Genomic DNA, 21,190 nt, shown 5'->3' on the forward strand with positions numbered 1-21,190 from the left:
TATCCACTGAGAATAAACTAATGAACAAAATAAAAATATCCCGTGACAAATGGACCTGACAGTCTATCTGCAGAAATAAACATTAAAGCAATAGTTATACAAATTATTATCTTTCCTTAAAGCTGTGTAACCATATTTCACTCACCAGGTAAGGCTGTGCAGTTTGGGTACTGCAGAAACATACTTCCCAAAGAGGTGAGCAGAAGCTAACATCAGTACTAGCTCCACCAAAACTGGAACAGGACTGCAATCCCCTAAGAAAACAGTCCCTTTTCCTTTGGGCCAAGAGTTGAAAATTAATCAAGCCCTCAACTGTAGGGTTATGTCTGCACACAAGGTGTGCATTTTTCTAATTTGTTCTCCTTGAAGGTTTGCCTTTAAAAATCATTTTCTCAGTTTAACATTTTTTGGGGAGGGTTATCATTAGGTTATCGGAGAAGTCAATGGCACCCCACTCCAGTACTTTTGCCTAGAAAATACCACGGACGGAGGAGCCTGGTAGGCTGCAGTCCATGGGGTCGCTAAGAGTCGGACACGACTGAGTGACTTCACTTTCACTTTTCACTTTCATGCATTGGAGAAGGAAATGGCAACCCACTCCAGTGTTCTTGCCTGGAGAATCCCAGGGACGGGAAGCCGGGCTGCCGTCTATGGGGTCACACAGAGTCGGACACGACTGAAGCGACTTAGCAGTAGCAGCAGCAGCATCATTAGGTTATAATACTGCTGCTACCTATGCAGCCATCCATCCTCAAGATTCTGTCTACAATATAGAATAGCATAATATTTATCCCTTAAGATATCTTTATTAAAAATTAGCATGGAAACCAATGCCACAAAATGCTAAAAAGAAAAAAAAATCAGTTCTGTTCTCAAACCTGGGTTAAAACTAGGTCTTAGAGCCTAGTTTTAATGCCATTTCTGTGTAATTCTACATGTCTAGAACCCCATTACATCCTTCAAGAAAGAAATCTTCTTCCTTTCAAAGTGTCCTTTGTTGGAACAGTATCAAAATACTCAGGTAAAGGCAGTTAAATTTTGTGCCTTCCAAATAGTTATTATGAAAGTCACCTCTAAGGTAAAAACTCTTGGTTCATTTGGGCTAAAAAATTACATGCCAATAGTTTTTTATTCCCTTCCTTTAGGACTTGCTACCAGAACTCCCGAGGCAGCACCAGGCTTTTATAGGAATGAAATACCAGCTATGAGACAGAGGAATCAAGTACATCATTTGCCAGGTGAAAGTGAAAATTTCTTTTATGAACAAAGAAGCTATTATCTCCACAATTTGTTCCAAAACCTTTCTTATTTGTTGTGCTAAAAATACATCTCACTCACGGGGAATAAAGACCAATTTCCCTAAAGCAAAGGTTAAAATTATAAATATGAACTTCATTAGATATACAGCAGGAATTCCTAAGGCTTTTGAAATGTGCCACAGAATTTTGATAGTGGGGTTTTCTACTTTAAATGTGGATAATTTCATCAGGCCTATAAGAAAATATGAAGTGGCCAACAGAGAATTCAGGGAAAACCTAAGAGCCAAAAACTAGAGTAGTTTTGTAAAAATTCTCCTATATTCTTCATGATACAATTAAATATTTTCTGTGATCAGAAACAACTGTGATCCTCATGGAAACTCCAAAGAATTGCCTCAAAGGGGCAATGCTCTCTCAGAAATAGTAAGCAAAAAGAAAAGTACTATATATTTTATGCAGGCTCATTGCATATTTGGTGCTATTCATAGGAACCAAATAAGAAGAGGGACGGGACAGATGTACACCTATGGCTGATTCATTTTGATGTTTGACAGAAAACAACAAAATTCTGTAAAGCAATTATCCTTCAATTAGAAAATGAATAAAATTTTAAACAATACATAGCTTTCTTAAAATAGGCATTCATTATAAAATGACTTATGACTAGATTTACAGGCAAATTTGGCCTTGGAGTACAAAATGAAGCAGAGGAAAAGCTAACAGTTCTGCCAAGAGAACGCACTGGTCATAGCAAACACCTTCTTCCAACAACACAAGAGAAGATTCTACACATGGACATCACCAGATGGCCAACACCGAAATCAGATGGATTATATTCTTTGCAACCAAAGATGGAGAAGCTCTATACAGTCAGCAAAAACAAGACCAGGAGCTGACTGTGCTCAGATCATGAATTCCTTATTGCAAAATTCAGACTTAAACTGAAGAAAGTAGGAAAAACCACTCGACCATTCAGGTATGACCTAAATCAAATCCCTTACAATTATACAGTGGAAGTGACAAAGAGATTCAATTAGATCTGATAGAATGACTAAAGAAATATGGATGGAAGTTTGTGACATTGTACGGAAGATAGTGATCAAGACCATCCCCGAGAAAAATGCAGAAAGGCAAAATGGTTGTCTGAGGAGACCTTACATATAGCTGTGAAAAGAAGAGAAGTTAAAGGCAAAGGAGAAAAGGAAAGATATACCCATTTGAATGCAGAGTTCCAAAGAATAGCAAGGAGAGAGAAGAAAGCGTTCCTCAGTGATCAGTGCAAAGAAATAGAGGAAAACAATAGAATGGGAAAGACTAGAGATCTCTTCAAGAAAATTAGAGATACCAAGGGAACATTTCATGCAAAGATGGGCTCAATAAAGGATAGAAATGGTTTGGACCTAACAGAAGCAGAAGAGATTAAGAAGGTGGCAAGAATACACAGAGGAACTATATAAAAAAAATCTTCATGACCCAGATAACCACAATGGTGTGATCACTCACCTAGAGCCAGCAAATTTGGAAAATTCAGCAATGACCACAGGATTGGAAAAGGTCAGTTTTCATTCCAATCCCAAAGAAAGGCAATGCCAAAGAATGTTCAAACTATTGCACAACTGCAGTCATCTCACATGCTGGCAAAGTAATGCTCAAAACTTGGAACATCGAAAAAACAAGAGAGTTCCAAAAAAGCAGTTCCAGTTGTGCTTTCTTGACTGTGCCAAAGCCTTTGACTGTGTAGATCACAACAAACTGTAGAAAACTCTTCAAGAGATGGGAATACCAGACCACCTTACCTGCCTCCTGAGAAATCTGTAGACAGGTCAAGAAGAAACAGAACTGGACATGGAACAACAGACCGGTTCCATATAGGGAAAGGAGTATATCAAGGCTGTATATTGTCACCCTGCTTACTTAACTTATATGCAGAGTACATCATGCAAAATGCCAAGCTGGATGAGGCACAAGCTGGAATCAAGATAGCCAGGAGACGTATCAATAATCTCAGATAAGCAGATGACACCACCCTTATGGAGAAAGTGAAGAAGAACTAAAGAGCCTCTTGATGAAAGTGAAAAAGGAGAGTGAAAAATTTGGCTTAAAACTCGGCATTCAAAAAACTACAATCATGGCATCTGGTCCCTCACTTCATGGCAAATAGATGGGGAAACAATGAGAGACTTTTGTGGGGGTGGGGGGCGCTCCAAAATCACTGCAGATGGTGACTGCAGCCATGAAATTAAAAGATGTTTGCTCCTTGGAGGAAAAGCTATGACCAACCTAGACAGCATATTAAAAAGCAAAGACATTACTTTGCCAACAAAGGTCTGTCTAGTCAAAGCTATGGTTTTTCCAGTAGTCATGTATGGACGTGAGAGTTGGACTGTGAAGAAGGCTGAGCACTGAAGAATTGATGCTTTTGAACTGTGGTGCTGGAGAAGACTCTTGAGAGTCCCTTGCACTGCAAGAAAATCCAACCAGTCAATCCTAAAGGAAATCATTTCTGAATATTCATTGGAAAGACTGATGCTGAAGCTGAATAAATTGAGAACAAGAAACATGAGAATTACAAAAAATACTATTGAAATTGTATGACATCCCATTGGCAGAGACAAGATGGCAGAGTAGAAGGATGTGCACTCACCTCTTCTTAGAAAAGTACCAAAGTCATAACTAACTGCTGAAATCCACCAACAATAAACACCGGAGCCTACCAAAAAAAGATCCTGTACATCCAAAGGCAAAGAAGAAGCCACAATGAGACAGTGGGAAGGGTACAATCATGATAAATCCATACCTGCCAGGTGAGCAAGCCACAAACTGGAAAATGATTGTAACACAGAATTTCTCCCTCAGGAGTGAAAGTCTGAGCCCACTTCAGGCTCCCTAACCTGAGGGTCTAGTGGCAAAATGAGGAGCCCCCAGAGAATCTGGTTTGGAAGGCCTCTGGAGTTTGTTCGTGGGAATTCTGTAGGACTCGGGGAAACACAAACTCCACTCTTGGAGGGCACATATAAGGTCTCATGCATACCAGGACCCAGGAGAAAAAAAGCAGTGGCCTCATAAGAGCCAAAGTAGACCTACCTGCTAGTATTGGGTGGGGGGCTCTCCTGTGGAGGCAGGGGGCAGCTATGGCTCACTACAGGGACAAAAACACTAGCAGAATACTTATTAATTAGCGTGAACCCTCCTGGAGGTCACCATTTCCTCTCCAAGATTTGACTTCATCCAATAGACTCTAGTGCTGGGATATCTCAGACCAAACAATCAACAGGTCAGGAAATTAACCCCACCCATCAGCACACAGGCTACTTAAAATCTTCCTGAGCACATAGCTGCCCATAAAACACAGCCCTGTCCACCAGAGGGACAAGGCCCAACTCCACCCACCAGTAGCTGGGAACCAGTTCCTCCCACCATGAAGCCAGTATAAGCCTCTTAAACAGCCTCATTCACCTGGGGGTAGACAGGTGCAACCTGAGGAATGGAAACCACAATCACAGAAAGCTAGACAGTGTGAGACAGAGGACTATGTGCCAGATGCAGGAATAAGATTAAATCCCAGATGAACAACTGAATGAAGTGAAGACAAGCAATCTATCTGAAGAAGAATTCAGAGTAATGTTAGTAAAAATCCAAGATCTCAGAAGAATGGAGGCATAGATCAAGAAGAGACAGGAAATGTTTAACAAAAAGCTAGAAGACCTAAAGAGCAAACAAACAGATGAAAAATACAATAACTGAAATACAAAATACATTGAAAGGGATCAATAGCAGAAAAAGTAAGGCAGAAGAACAGATAAGTGAGCTGCAAGACAGAATGGTGGATATCATGGCTGTGGAACAGAATAAAGAAAAAAGATTGAAAGAACGGTGTAAGAGACCTCTGGGACAACATGAAAAGCACCAACATTCACATTATAGGGATCCCAGAAGGAGAAGAGAGAAAAAAAGACCTGAGAAAATATTTGAAGAGATAATAGCTGAAAACTTCCCTAACATAGGAAAGGAAACATTCACCAAAGCCCTGGAATCATGGAGTCCAGGCAGAATAAACCCAAGAAGACACACACCAAGACATGTAGTAATCAAACTGACAGAAATTAAAGACAAAGAAAAAATACTAAAAGTAACCAGAGAAGATCAACAAATAACGTACCAGGAACTCCCATAAGGTTATCTGCAGGCCAGAAGGGAGTGGTAGGAGAAGGAAATGGCAACCCACTCCAGTGTTCTTGCCTGGAGAATCCCAGGGACAGGGGAGCCTGGTGGGCTGTTGTCTCTGGGGTCGCACAGAGTTGGACATGACTGAAGCGACTTAGCAGCAGCAGCAGCAGCAGCAGGGAGTGGTATAATATTTTCAAAGTGATGAAAGGGAAGAACCTACAGCCAAGAATACTCTACCCAGCAAGGATCTCATTCAGATTTGATGGAGAAATCAATAGCCTTACAGAGAAGCAAAAGCTAAGAATTCAGTACTGTCAGACAGGCTTTGCAACAAACGCCAAAGGAACTTCTCTATGTGAAAAGAGAATGTCATAACTAGAAACAAGAAAATTATGAATGGAAAAGCTCTCTGATAAAGGCTAATACATGGTAAAGGTGGGAAGTACTCCACACACAAATACAATCTCAAAACCAGCAACTGTGATAAGAGGAGAGTACAAATACAGGCTATTGGAAATACACTGGAAATTAAAAGATCAATGACTTAGAACAATCTTTTTTATATACAGACTGTTGTATCAAAACTTCATGGTAACTGCACATGGAAAATCTACAAAGATACACACACACAGAAAAGAAAAAGTAATCTAAACACAACGGTAAAGCTAGTCATCAAATCACAGGAGAGAGCAAAAGAGGAAGGTAAGAAAAAAGACCTTCAAAAACAGATCCAAAACAGAATGGCAATAAGAATATGCATATTGATAATTACCTTAACCATAAATGGATTAAGTGCCCCAACCAAAAGACTGAGTAGCTGAATGGATACAAAAATAAGACCCATATATATGCATATATATATATACAAGAGACCAACTTCAGATCTAGAGACACATACAGACTGAAAGTGAGGTGATAGAAAAAGGAATTTCATGCAAATGGAAATTAAAAGAAAGTTGGAGTAGCAATACTCATATCAGACAAACATTAAAGACTGTTACAAGAGACAAAGAAGAACATTATCTAGAGGAATTGGTAAAGGAATTGATAAAGGAATCAATCATTGATAAAGGAATCAATCCAAGCAGAAGATAACAATTCTAAATATATATGCACCTAACATAGCAGCATCTCAATATATAAGGCAAATATACTAACAGCCTTAAAAAGAGAAAACAACAGTAACACAGTAATATTGGGGGACATTAACACCCCACTGTCACTGAACTGATCATTCACAAGAAACTCAGTAAGGAAACACAGGGCCTTAAATGACACATTTAGTTGATATTTACAGACTATTCAAAAGTATATAAATATAAATCCAAAAGGAGCAGAATACACGTTCTTCCTAACCGCACATGGAACATTTTGCAGGATGGATCACATGCTGGCCACAAAGTGGCCTCAGTACATTTAGGAAAATGGAAATTATATCAAGCATATTTGCTGACCATAACACTATGAGATTGTAAATCAACTACAATGAAAAAAAAAAGTAAAAAGAGCACAAACATATGGAGGCCAAACAGTATGCTACTAAACACCAATGAATCACTGAAGAAATCCAACAGGAAATAACAAATACTTAGAAACAAATAAAAATGAAAGCATAATGATCTGAAAGTTATGGGATGCTGTAAAGCAGTTTTAAGAGGAAAGTTTATAGCAATACGATCTTACCTCAGGAAATTCAAAAAAATCTCAAACAAACTTACACCTAAAGCAACTAGAGAAAAAAGAACAAACAAAACCCAGAGTGAGTAGAAGAAAAGAAATCATAAAGATCAGAGCAGAAATCAATGAAGTAAGAGTTGAAGAAAATGACAGAAAAGATCTATAGAACTAAAAGCTGGTTCTTTAAAAAGATTTTTTATAAACTGATAAACCTTTAGCCAGACTCATCACAAAAAAAGGGAGAAATCACAAATCAATAAAATTAACAATGAAAAGGGGGAAGTTACAAAAGACACCACAGAAATACAAAGGATCGTAAGAGACTACTACAAACAATTATATGCCAATAAAATGGACAATGTAGAAGAAATGGACAAATGCTTAGAAAGATGCAAACTTCCAGGGCTGAACCAGGAAGAAACTGAAAATATGAATAGACTATTACAAGCACTGATATTGAAGCTATGATTAAAAACTCCCAACCAAAGCCCAGAAATCCTCCACCAAATACAAACCAAATCCAAAAACCTATTAAAAGGATCATATACCATGATCAAGTGGGATTTATCCCAGAGACACAAGGATTTTTCAATATCTGCAAATCAATCAGTGTGATATACCACATTAACAAAACTATATGACCATCTCAATAGATGCAGAAAAAGCCTTTGACAAAATTCAGCACCCATTTATGATTTTTAAAAAATTCAGAAAGTGGGCTTAGAGGGAATCTGTGCCAACATAATAAAGGCCATATACTACAAACCCACAGCAGACATCATTCTCAATGGTGAAAAACAAAGCATTTCCTTTAAGATCAGGAACAAGACAAGGGCACTCACTCTTGTCACTATTATTCACCATAGTTTTGGAAATTCTAGCCATGACTGTCAGAGCAGAAAAAGAAAAGAAATCCAAACCAAAATAGAAATAAAACTGTCACTGTTTGCAGATGACATGATCTTATGCATAGAAAATCCTAGATGCTGCCAGAAAATTGCTAGATCTCAATGAATTCAGTGAAGTTGCAGGGTACAAAATTAATGCACACAAATATGTAGCATTTTCATACACTAACAAGGAAAGATGAGAAAGAGAAATTAAGGAACAAATCCCATTTACTATCTCATCAAAAAGAATAAAATATCTAGGAATAAACCTACATATGGAGGCAAAAGACCTGTACTCTGAAAACTATATGACACCAATGAAAGAAATTGAAAATGACAAAGATGGAAAGATACTACACGTTCTTGGACTGGAAAAATAAATATTGTCAAGATGACCGTGCTCCCCAAAGCAATCTATAGTTCAGTGCAATCTCTATCAAATCACCAATGACATTTTTCACAGAATTAGAACAAAAATGTTAAGTTTGTATGGAGACATAATAGAACTTGAATAGCTAAAGCAATCTTGAGAAAGAGAAACAGAGCTCGAGGAGTCCGGCTTCCTGACTTCAGACTAAAACTACTAGGCTACAGTCACCAAAACAGTAGGGTAGTGGCACAAAAATAGAAATACAGATCACGGGAACAAACTAGAAGTTCCAGAAATAAACCCACGCACCTGTGGTCAATTAATCTATGATGAAGTAGACAAGACTATACAATGGAGAACAGACAGTGTCTTCAATAAATGACTGGGAAAACTGGACAACTACATGTAAAAGAATGAAATTACAACCTTTTTATCCCATACACAAAAATGAACTCAAAATAGATTAAAGATCTAAATGTAAGACCTGATACTATAAAACTCGTAGAGGAAAACATAGGAAGAACACTCTTCAACGTAAATCAATCACAGCAATATCTTTTGATCCATCTACTGAAGTAACAGAAATAAAAACAAAAATAAACAAATGGAACCTAATTAATCTCAAACGCTCTGGCACAGCAGAGGAAACTATGCACAAAACTAAAAGACAACCCACAGATTTGGAGAAAATATTTGCAAATGAAGCCACTGACAAGGGGTTAATCTCCAAAATCTACAAACAGTTCATGCAACTCAATATAAAATACACACACACACACACACAGCCCAATCAAAAATGGCATAAGATCTAAATACACATTTCTCTAGAGAAGACACTGAGATGGCCAAGAGGCACATGAAAAGATGCTCTACATTGATAATTATTAGAGAAATGGAAATCAAAACTACAATGAGATATCATCTCACCCCAATTAGAGTCATAGTAGTGTTAGTCACTCAGTCATATTCAACTCTTTGTGACCCTGCCATAACTGTAACCCGCCAGGCTCCTCTGTCCTTGGAATTCTCCAGGCAAGAATACTGGAGTGGGTTGCCATTTCCTACTCCAGGGGATCTTTCTGACCTAGGGATAGAACATGAGTCTCCCACATTTCAGGCAGATTCTTTACCATCTGAGCCACCAGGGAAGTTTCCCCCCTCCAATCAGAATGGCCACCATCAGCTGGAAAGGGTGTGAAGAAAAGGGAACCCTCCTACACTGTTGGTGGAAATGTAAAGTGGTACAGCCACTATGGAGGAAAGTATATGGAGGTTCCTTAACAAACTAAAAATAGAACTACATATGACCCAACAAAATTAAATTTTGACAAAATTAGAGGTATGTAGGCTTTTCAGGACTCCATCATGGCACTGTAACCCCAAAATGTCTTTTAGTGTTTTTGTTAACTACACCCGTGTATGTATATATGTGTGTATGTATATGCACATACATGCACATACACCAGGTATTTTTGTCCTATTTTCATTTCTAGCATAGGGAAGATAGAGACAAATGAAATTCATTACTGTATTCCAATGAGCCAGTTAATTGATAGGTAAACTTTCCTAACATATTAATCTAAACATTTAATTTGGTGTTTTATTTATTTTATAGATACAGATTTTATAAATGTGTAGGCTACACAGGTGGTATCTTCTTATGTCAGGAACATTTGTGTTGCTTAGTGCAAAGGGCATAGATTTGGAGTCGGAGAAATCTGACCTTACTCTGCCTCCTTCCAGGGCTTCCCTGGTGGCTCAGCCAGTAAAGAATCTGCCTGCAATGTGGGTGGACCAGGTTCAATCCCTGGGTTGGGAAGAGAGCTCTCTTAGTGCAGTGTGCTTAACCAATGAGTAATGTGAAGTTTTTGTTTCCGTTTTTCGCCCATTTGGCTAATGAAACAAAATGATAGTGGTATGTACACTTTTGCTAGAAAATAAAAATGAAATTCATAGATCTGCATTCCCAAGGGCACATTGCAAAGACTGATAATGTATTTTCACTCAGTATATTTCTAGAACCACTTACCTCTTATTCCCTTTTGCCTTACTCATCTTCCATCTCAAATTCCTCAAATGTTAATGTGTAACATGTTCTTCTAACACTTGAAACATGCTTTCTTTCTGTTTTAGCCCTCTTCAGAATAACCCATCATCCTACCTTCTGAGTTCACTGTTTTTTAAAAACATTCACTCAGCACACATGTATTAATACCTATTTTATGCCAGTTAATTAGATACTGGGAATATAATCCCCATGTTTAGAAAACTCAGAATTTATAGGATGTTAATCAACAGTAAGAGAATAAAAATAAATCCAGTATAATAAAATGCAAGTGTTATAAAGAGATGTGCACAAGGTGCTATGAAGGTTAAGGTAATGGCACCAAATGAAGCCTTAGGTCAGGCTGCCTTCATAGAGGATGCTTTTTCAGCTGTCTTAAAGGATAAGTAGGAGTTTACTTGCAGCTGGACAAATGAAGAGAAGGTTTTTCTGTGAAATAGTATCTGGCACCTGTAATTAACATTTTTATAAAGAAGTTCAGCAATTAATCTTACCATCTAATTGCTCCCTTTTCCTCCCCTAGTTATACAACTGAGGATGGGGTTTGTGAGAGGGCCCCCAATTTTTAGGTAGGAAGCAGTCTACAGGAAACCAAGAAGGTATGTGGTAAAGTGGAGAAGGTATCCAAAAAAGAGGAGCAGATTTGAGAGCCAGAGTCAATTACATATCAGACTAATAGAAAGGAACTAACAGAAACTTTTTTGACCTCTTTCTGAAAGCATCTTTGTAAATCCATTTCTGAAGTAATTCAGACTATATAGATATGTTGAAATACCCTATTTAAAAACAAAATAGAATTAAAAATATAAATTCTGAAACAAATCCTTACAAAGAATTAGTTTCTATTTTAAAAATTAAGTGAAAGATTTCAAGTAGTAAAAATTCCTACTCCCTCAGTCTATCTGAATTGTGAATCAATTTACAAAATATACTTTATTTGCAACCTCTTCTGGTATAATTATTACATTTATTTATTTAGTTTGCCATATTTTTATATAAATAACAATCTTTTTATTGTGCTGATTCCAAACCCAAATTGCTCAAACTTGATTTCTCTTTAGAAGAATTATTTTTAATTTTTTAAAGACAACTGCCTGTTGCTATTATTTTTATTAGAATGATAATACTTAGATTTCCTTTAGTAAGCAGTTTAGCATGACATATTGTAGTCATCAAGCTACAGCCCACAGGCCAAAGCCAGCTTGCCACCTATTTTGGTATGACTTGAGAATTAAGAATGGGTTTTTAAATTTTAAATGGTTGAAAAAAAATCAAAAGATGAGTAATATTTCATGACACACAAAAAGTATACTTAGGTTTCTTTTACATTTAGTATATTTCATTCCTGCTGAAATATTAGAGGTATCCATCAAATAACATTTTTGATACTAAGAAGGTTAAGCTGCAAATTGATCAAGGGAATTTTATTAAACTTTAAGTTTTATAACTAGGTGGTAACAATTCAGAAATTTGTGACTTATGTTTTCTGATTTTAAATTGAGTATTCTTTCTTCTATATCATACTGCATCTTTATTTTAAAATAATTTTCCTAGTTGTAAAGAAAAACACTCATTAGAAGGCATACATTAATTGATAGTATCAATTTGGGTCTCAAAGTATTGACAGAAAAGGTTTCTAACTTGATTTCCCCTAATGCATTTCTATCATAATGCATTCTAGTTTAATATTTTATGAGATACCCTATGTAAAATATTTATCAGATGAGGCAAATTTTCAATAAATTGTAGTTTTCTTGATTTATCCAAACATTTTATGACAGCTTGATTTATAATAATATAATTAAACATTTTCAAATATTTTTTATTCGAGTTTTTTGAACTACTGAATTTAACATTGTAGTATTCAATGTTGAAGTCATTTCATGGTATGGTAAAGTTTCCTTGACTACATTATATACATCTCTAGTAGAATTTTCTACTTCAGAAAATGTTTATAAAGTTAATCAGTTTTTACCCTTACCATTGCTACTTATGTTATGAGTTTGTACATTTGTTGCAGTACTTACCTGTTAGATTTATCTGAAATTGACCTTTGGTTCTTTCCAAAATAAGAAATCACCTCTCATGCTATGTGTGAAAAAACTACACAAAGATACATTTGATTATTTACTGTAATAACAATTGCTTTTCTCATGTTTCTGTTTGCATAGTAAATATTTAATCCTGAATGACAAACTAACATTGAACAATATTTCCACTTCTATACATGCTCACTAATATTAATGTTCATCAGGATTTCAATAATTATACTGTAAAACATACTGTTCCCTCACACTCCTCTTCAGTTTTATATAATTAACTGCCTTTTTCCTTTTTCTGTTGTTTCAGTTAAAGGATCAAGAAAGTTAAGTCTGCCAACAGATCTTAAGGCTGATCTTGGTACGGTAGGCAAAAGCCAACAATTTTAAGTTTTCTTACATTCATTTGGCTGAACATTAACCAACCGGTCCATGAATAACAAGTTTCCTAGATGGCAGTGTTTAATGGCTTTTCAAAAAGGCTTTCTTAAAAATCACCATACAGTTCTGTTGGCAGCATTCAACATTTTGTTTGTTAACAATCATTTTACAAAACTGTTTCATAAATCATTACATACAAACTATATAATGTTTGCGGTTTTTTAATCATGAAAATGTTTTTAAACGTTAACTAGAGTCATGCATATGGACCCTTTGTGACAGTAATCATGTAAATGAGCATCATTTTCTCTGGAACTATTTGGATATTAATATCATTTACAACTAATGCTATTTAACAACAGCAACTACAAAGTCTGATACATAAAAGAATGGAGTTCTTGCCATTAAGGAAAGTTATAGAAGGTGTTATTCATTTTATTTTTTGTGGTGCTCCAAGCTCCAGTACTCTTGCCTGGAAAATCCCATGGATGGAGGAGCCTGATGGGCTGCAGTCCATGGGGTCACGAAGAGTCGGACATGACTGAGCGACTACACTTTCACTTTTCACTTTCCTGCATTGGAGAAGGAAATGGCAACCCACTCCAGTGTTCTTGCCTGGAGAAGCCCAGGGACGGGGGAGCCTGGTGGGCTGCCGTCTATGGGGTCACACAGAGTCAGACACAACTGAAGCGACTTAGCAGCAGCAGCAGCAGCAAGCTTATTCATAATTCTAGTGCTGAAATAAATAAGGTCTTATTAAATAGTTTTTCATCAATTTTTCTCTCAGAACTTTAATCTACTCGTCCCAGGATAGTTTCTTTTGTGAAATTTAAAGGAATCACCTTTACCTTCATCTCCTTTCTTCTGACTTAAAGTCATTGCATAAAACCTATGAATGTCAATGTCATGTCTAACATAACAAAAATTCAGTAATTAGTCTTTGTTTTTTAGAGTGTTCAAAGCTGTTTCACGTACATGATTTTATTTAACTTTCTTAGCAACTCTTTAAAAAGTCCTCTGGTAGCTCAGACAATAAAGAATCTGCCTGCATTGCTGGAGACCTGGGTTCAATCCCTGGATTGGGATGATCTCCTGGAGAAGGGAATGGCTACCCACTGCAGTATTCTTGCCTGGACAGTTCCACAGACAGAGGAACCTAGTGGGCTACAGTCCATGGGGTTATAGTGTTGGACATGACTGAACGACTAACAGTTTCACTTTTTCAGCAACTCTTTAAGGTAGTTATCAGTATTCCTTTTTTTCTAGAACAGAAACTGACGTTATATTGTTAATAAATTGTAGAATTAAGATTTGAACCTAGATCACAGAACATAATACTCAAAGTTTATTGAGCATAATCACACACCTTATCTCATTTTACCTAAATTAAATACCTTTCAGCAATACTTTGTAACATTTAAAATCTAATTACATACCATCTTAGATGAATTTGATTAGATTATTATGTCAGTGATATTAAATGCAAAGCACATTTTAAATGCAGATGCAACATTATTCAGTATTATTAGTTCAATACTAACTAAATTGTTATGAAGTTAATTAGTATTTTGCCAGTGTAATTGATATTCAACATTTCTAGTTCCATGTATTGACCTCCTACTACATGTCACACAGTACACTATATAATTTGTACATATTATTTGGTATATGATAGATAGATAATAAATTAGTAATATTCTACCCACTTTACAAATAAATTAAGGGTATGAAAAATTAAAATTTGTCTAAGGTCAAAGATGGGCTCGATAAAGGACAGAAATGGTATGGACCTAACAGAAGCAGAACATGTTAAGAAGAGGTGGCAAGAATACACAGAAGAACTGTACAAAACAGATCTTCACGACCCAGATAATCATGATGGTGTGATCACTCACCTAGAGCCAGACATCCTGGAATGTGAAGTCAAGTGGGCCTTAGAAAGCATCACTACGAACAAAGCTAGTGGAGGTGATGGAATTTCGGTTGAGCTATTTCAAATCCTGAAAGATGCTGCTGTGAAAGTGCTGCACTCAATATGCCAGCAAATTTGGAAAACTAAGCAGTGGCCATAGGACTGGAAAAGGTCAGTTTTCATTCCAATCCCAAAAAAAGGCAATGCCAAAGAGTGCTCAAACTACCACACAATTGCACTCATCTCACATGCTAGTAAAGGAATGCTCAAAATTCTCCAATTCAGGCTTCAGCAATACATGAACCGTGAACTTCCAGATGTTCAAGCTGGTTTTAGAAAAGGCAGAGGAACTAGAGATCAAATTGCCACCATCCAATGGATCATCGAAAAAGCAAGAGAGTTCCAGAAAAACATCTATTTCTGATTTATTGGCTATGCCAAAGCCTTTGACTGTGTGGATCACAATAAACTGTGGAAAATTCTGAAAGAGATGGGAATACCAGACCACCTGACCTGCCTCTTGAGAAACCTATATGCAGGTCAGGAAGCAACAGTTAGAACTGGACATGGAACAACAGACTGGTTCCAAATAGGAAAAGGAGTACATCAAGGCTGTATATTGTCACCCTGCTTATTTAACTTAAAAGCAGAGTACATCATGAGAAACTCTGGGCTGCAAGAAGCACAAGCTGGAATCAAGATTGCCGGGAGAAATATCAATAACCTCAGATATGCAGATGACACCACCCTTATGGCAGAAAGTGAAGAGGAACTAAAAAGCTTGTTGATGAAAATGAAAGAGGAGAGTGAAAAAGTTGGCTTAAAGCTCAGCATTCAGAAAACTAAGATCATGGCATCTGGCTCCATCACTTCATGGGAAATAGATGGGGAAACAGTGGAAACAGTGTCAGACTTTGTATTTTGGGTTCCAAAATCACTGCAGATGGTGACTGCAGCCATGAAATTAAAAGACGCTTACTCCTTGGAAGAAAGTTATGACCAACCTAGATAGCATATTCAAAAGCAGAGACATCACTTTGCCAACAAAGGTCCGTCTAGTCAAGGCTATGGTTTTTCCTGTGGTCATGTATGGATGTGAGAGTTGGACTGTGAGGAAGGCTGAGTGCCGAAGAATTGATGCTTTTGAACTGTGGTGTTGGAGAAGACTTGAGAGTCCCTTGGACTGCAAGGAGATCCAACCAGTCCATTCTGAAGGAGATCAACCCTGGGATTTCTTTGGAAGGAATGATGCTAAAGCTGAAACTCCAGTACTTTGACCACCTCATGAGAAGAACTGACTCATTGGAAAAGACTCTGATGCTGGGAGGGATTGGGGGAAGGAGGAGAAGGGGACGACAGAGGATGAGAGGGCTGGATGGCATCACTGACTCGATGGACATGAGTCTGAGTGAACTCTGGGAGTTGGTGATGGACAGGGAGGCCTGGCATGCTGTGATTAATGGGGTCGCAAAGAGTCGGACATGACTGAGCGACTGAACTGAACTGAAGGTCATATAACTAATAGCAAAATTGAACTTAAGTATGTATCATTGAAAAGCTTATAATCTTATAATTACCTATTACTTTTTGTAGCATATACTGTAACAAATGTCAAATGAAAAGTAGCAAAGTAAGGAAAACATAGATTAGAGAGAAAATAGATAATGAAAAATAATAATTAACCTGTAAGTTGATTCTTTGGAAAGATCAACAAATTGACAAACCCTTACCTAGACTAAGGGAAAAATAATATACAAGCAATTAAAATCAGGAATAAAAGTGGGTGCATTACAATCAGCCTTACTGAAGAGGATTATAAAAGAATACTGTGAACAATTTTATGCCAGCATTAACTAATCTAGATACAATAGACAAATTCCTACAAATACATGAGTTACCAAAACCGACTCAAGAAGAAAGAGAAAATCTGAGTAAAGATACTGAATCAGTGCTCAAAAATTTCAAGAGAAGTCCAGGATGAGACAGCTTCCCTGGTGAATGCTACCAAATATTTAAAGAGAAATTAACACCAGTTTTCATCAAACTCTTCCAAAAAATACAAGGAACATTTCCTAACACATTCTATGACATAACATTACCCTTATTTCAAAGCTAGACAAAGAACACTGCAAGAAAATAAAATTAGAGACCAACACCCCATATGAATATACATGCAAAGATTCTCAAGATATTGGCAAACAAAAATCCAGCAGCATATTAAAAGGATTATATACCATAATCAAGTGGAATTTTTCTCAGAAATACATGAGTGGTTCAACAGAAGAAAATTAAAAATGTAAAAATCACACTAACAGAATGAAGGAAAAATCCCACACATGATCATCTCAACTGGTGCAGAAAAAGGACTTGACAAAATTGAATACCCTTTCATGATTTAAAAAAAAAAAAAAACAACTCAGGAAACTAGAAATTGAGGGACCTTTCTGAAACTGATAATGCCTTATTCATGAGAAGCCCACAGCCACCCTACTCAAGGATGAAAGACTGAAAACTTTCCTCCTTAAAATCTAGAATAGGGACGTCCCTGGTGGTCCAATGGTTAAGAATCCATCTGCCAACACAGGGGACACAGGTTCAATCCCTGATCTGGGAAGGCCCCACGTGCACCACAGCTTGTGAATCCTGCGTGCTACAATGACTGAGATCACACCTGAGAGCCTGTGCTTCACAGCAAGAGAAGCTTCCACAATGAGAAGCCCCCACATCACAACGAAGAGTATCCTCACAACTACAGAAAGCCCGTGCAGCAACAAATCCCCATTGCAGCCAGAAAAGAATAGATCCAGAACAAGACAAAGGGGCTTTGTTTACTACCTCTATTTTGTATTGGAAGGTCTAGCCAGTGATTTAAGCGGGGGCGGGGGGGTGGGGTGGGGGGCGTGCGGGGAAGCACATCCAAATTGATAAAGAAGTAAAACTAGCCCTGTTGGCAGATGGCATGATTCCTGTATACAGAAAATCCTCCAAAATCCACAAAAGAATAACAAGAACTAATAAATGAATTTAGTAGAGTTGCAAGGAGAGGGCAATGGCAACCCACTCCAGTACTCTTGCCTGGGAAATCCCATACACAGAGGAGCCTGGTGGGCTACAGTCCATGGGGTGGCGAGGAGTCGTACTCGACTGAGCGACTTCACTTTCACTTTTCACTTTCATGCACTGGAGAAGAAAATGGCAACCCACTCCAGTATTATTGCCTGGAGAATCCCAGGGACCGGAGCCTGATGGGCTGTTGTCTGTGGGGTCGCACAGAGTCGGACACGACTGACGTGACTTAGCAGCAGCAGCAGTAGAGTTGCAAGGTATAAAATGAGCACAAAGAAATCAGCTGTATTTCTATATACCAGTAATGAAAATTTTGAAAACGAAATTAAAAAGAATCCCATTTGTAAGTCTCCCAAGAGTAAAATATCTAAAGATAAACTTAACCAAGGAGATGTAACACTTTACACTGGTAACTACAAAACATTGCTAAAAGAAACTTTAAAAGACCTATAAAAGTGAAAATACATCCCTTGTTCATGAATTGGAATGTTTAATATTATTTAAGTAATACCCCAAACATTCTAACAGATTTAATGCAGTCACAGCTAAAATACCAATATTAAATAATGGTATGCCATTTTAAATAATGGAAAAGCTTTTCCTAAAATTCATATGGAAGTGCCAAAGCAAAAATAGACAAAACAATACACATGGTTGACAGTTCAAATACTCACACTTCCCAGTTTCAAAACTTTCTGCATGGCTACACATATCAAAGTGAAAGTGAAAGTCACTTGGTCCTGTCTGATTCTTTGCGACCCCATGGCCTATACAGTCCATTAAATTCTCCAGGCCAGAATACTGGAGTGGGTAGCCATCCCTTCTCCAGGGGTCTTCCCCTCCAAGGGATCAAACCCAGGTTTCCCACATTGCAGGGAGATTCTTTACCAGGTGAGCCACCAGGAAAGCCCAAGAATACGGGAGTGGGTAGCCCATCCCTTCTCCAGCAGATCTTCCCGACCCAGGAATCAAACCAGGGTCTCCAGTGTTGCAGGTGCATTCTTTTACCAGCTGAGCTACCTGGGGTATTGGCATGAAGATATACACATAGGTCAATGATAGAACTGAATCTAGAAATAAAACTATACATCTGTGACCAATTGATTTTCAACAAGTTACCAGGACAATTCAATGGGGTGGGCAGGAGGGGCAGGGAATAGTCTCTTCAACAAATGGTACTGAGACAACTGGAAGTCCACGTGCATGATCATGGAGATGGACCACTACTTCATACTACATACAAAAAAATGGATTAATGACTTAAGTGACAATGACAATAGCTAGAATGTGGAAGCAACGCAATCCACAGTCCCATCAGTGGATAGATGGATAAACAAAACGTGTGTACAGAACAATGGAATTTGCTCAGCCTTAGAAGGAAGGAAATTTTAACATATGCTACAACATGGGGCTTCCCAGGTGGCTCAGTGGTAAAGTATCTGCCTGCCAGTGCACGAAATGCAAGAGACTCGGGTTCAGTTCCTTGGTTGGGAGGACCCCCTGGAGAACTTCATGGACAGAGGAGCCTGGCAGGCTGCAGTCCATGGGTTCACAAAGAATTAGACACGACTGAGCAACTGAGCACACATACACACTACAACATGAGTGAACGTTGAGAATATTATGCTAAGTAAAATAAGCCAGTCACAAGAAGACAAAAATTGTATGATTACAATTATATGAGGTACCCAGAATGTTCACATATGTAGGGAAAGAAAGTAGAATGGTGGATGCCAGGAGCCAGGGGAGGAGGAAATGAGGAGTTATTATTTAATGAGTAATGTGTTTCATTTTTACCAGCTGAAAAGAATTCTGGAGATGACTGCTACACAGTACAAATGTGTGTAATACCACTGAACTGTACACTTGAAATTGGTTTAGATGATAAATCTTACAATTGTTAAGTATTTTATTTTTAAAAAGGGAGTCCTGATACATGCTACAACATGGATGAACCTCAGAAACGCTACATGAACTGAAAGAAGGCAGACATAAAGCCACATACTGCATGATTTCATTTATATGAAATATCCAGAATAACTAAATCCCTAGAAACAGAAAGTAGACTGATGGTCACCAGTGGCTAGGGAAGAGTAGAACGGGCAGTGACTGCTTAATGTGTTGGTGCTGTTTTTAGTGGTGATGAAAATGTTCTGGAGCTATATAGTTGTGGCTGTTGCACAATATTGGGAGTGTACTAACTACCACTGAATTGTACATTTTAAAATTGCTTCAGATGAATCACCTCAAAAACTGCAGGAAAAATATTTTTTAAAACTGGTGAAATATGAAACCTAGAGTTCAGTTAATAGTAATGCATCAAAGTGACATTGGGAAAGGAGAATAAGAAATTTATGTATTGGCTGCTTTCTTCTAAATGCAAAATTATTTCAAAATAAAATATTTTTTTAAGTGGGCAAACTACTTGAAATGACTCTGCCAAAGAAGATAGATGGCAAATAAGCACATAAAAAGATACGTCATTAGCCACTCAAGGAATTCAAATTTAAACAACAATGGAATGCCACTAGAATAGCTAAAATTATGAATACTGACAAAACACAGATCTACTGAAACTCATACTCTACTGGTGGAAATGCAAAATGGTGCAACCATTTAGAAATCAGATTGGCATTTTCTTTTAAAGAAAAACACAATTACAATATTGTCTAACAATTTCACTCCTAGGTACTTATTCTTGGAGAAGGAAATGGCAACCCACTCCAGTATTCTTGCCTGGAGAATTCCATGGACAGAGGAGCCTAGTGGGCTATAGTCCATCGGGTCGCAATGAGTAGGACACGACTGAAGTGACTTAGCATGCAGGTACTTATTCTAAGAGAATTAAAAGTGATCTTCACTCAAAAATTTATATTTAGAATTCATAGCAGCTTAAATTGTAATAGCCAAAAACTAGAAACAACCCAAATGTACTTCAACGGTGAATGGTTAAGCAAAATGTGGCACATTATACCATGAAATGCTATTCAGCAATGAAAGAAAACAAGCTATTGATATTCACAACTTGTATGGATCTCAAGAGAACTGGGCTGAGTTGGGGGTGGGGGGAATTTGATCTTGAAAGGTTAAATACTATATGAATCCACTTATATAGTAATCTTGAAATAACAAAATTACAGAGTGGAGAACTCATTAATGTTTGCCAAAAGTTAGGAATGGGTGAGGGAAGGACTAGTGGCTATAAAGGAGTAACACAGGAGACCCTGTTGGTGAGGAAACAGTTCTGAATCTTGATTACAGTGGTAGTTCCTCAAATCTACATGTGACAAAATTACATAAAACTACACATACATACACACAAACACAGTACATCTAAAACTGACAAAATCTGAGTAAGCTCTGC

At 37.5% G+C, this 21,190-nt stretch overlaps 1 protein-coding gene across 3 annotated transcripts in view; it reads left to right on the forward strand.

Moving 5' to 3' along the window:
• STXBP5L (syntaxin binding protein 5L) overlaps positions 1-21,190 on the forward strand; it is a 338,367-nt gene that overhangs the window by 261,779 nt on the left and 55,398 nt on the right. The window contains exons 21-22 of one of the 3 annotated variants that reach the window (XM_070369985.1): positions 1,146-1,238; positions 12,778-12,828. The exons of 1 other annotated variant lie outside the window; for it this stretch is intronic. In XM_070369985.1, coding sequence (XP_070226086.1) covers positions 1,146-1,238; positions 12,778-12,828 — 144 coding nt within the window. The remainder of the gene's footprint in view (positions 1-1,145; positions 1,239-12,777; positions 12,829-21,190) is intronic. One more of the 3 variants, XM_070369991.1, reaches the window with a different exon arrangement.

Source organism: Bos mutus, chromosome 1, assembly GCF_027580195.1.
Source record: "Bos mutus isolate GX-2022 chromosome 1, NWIPB_WYAK_1.1, whole genome shotgun sequence".
Lineage (NCBI taxonomy): Eukaryota > Metazoa > Chordata > Mammalia > Artiodactyla > Bovidae > Bos > Bos mutus.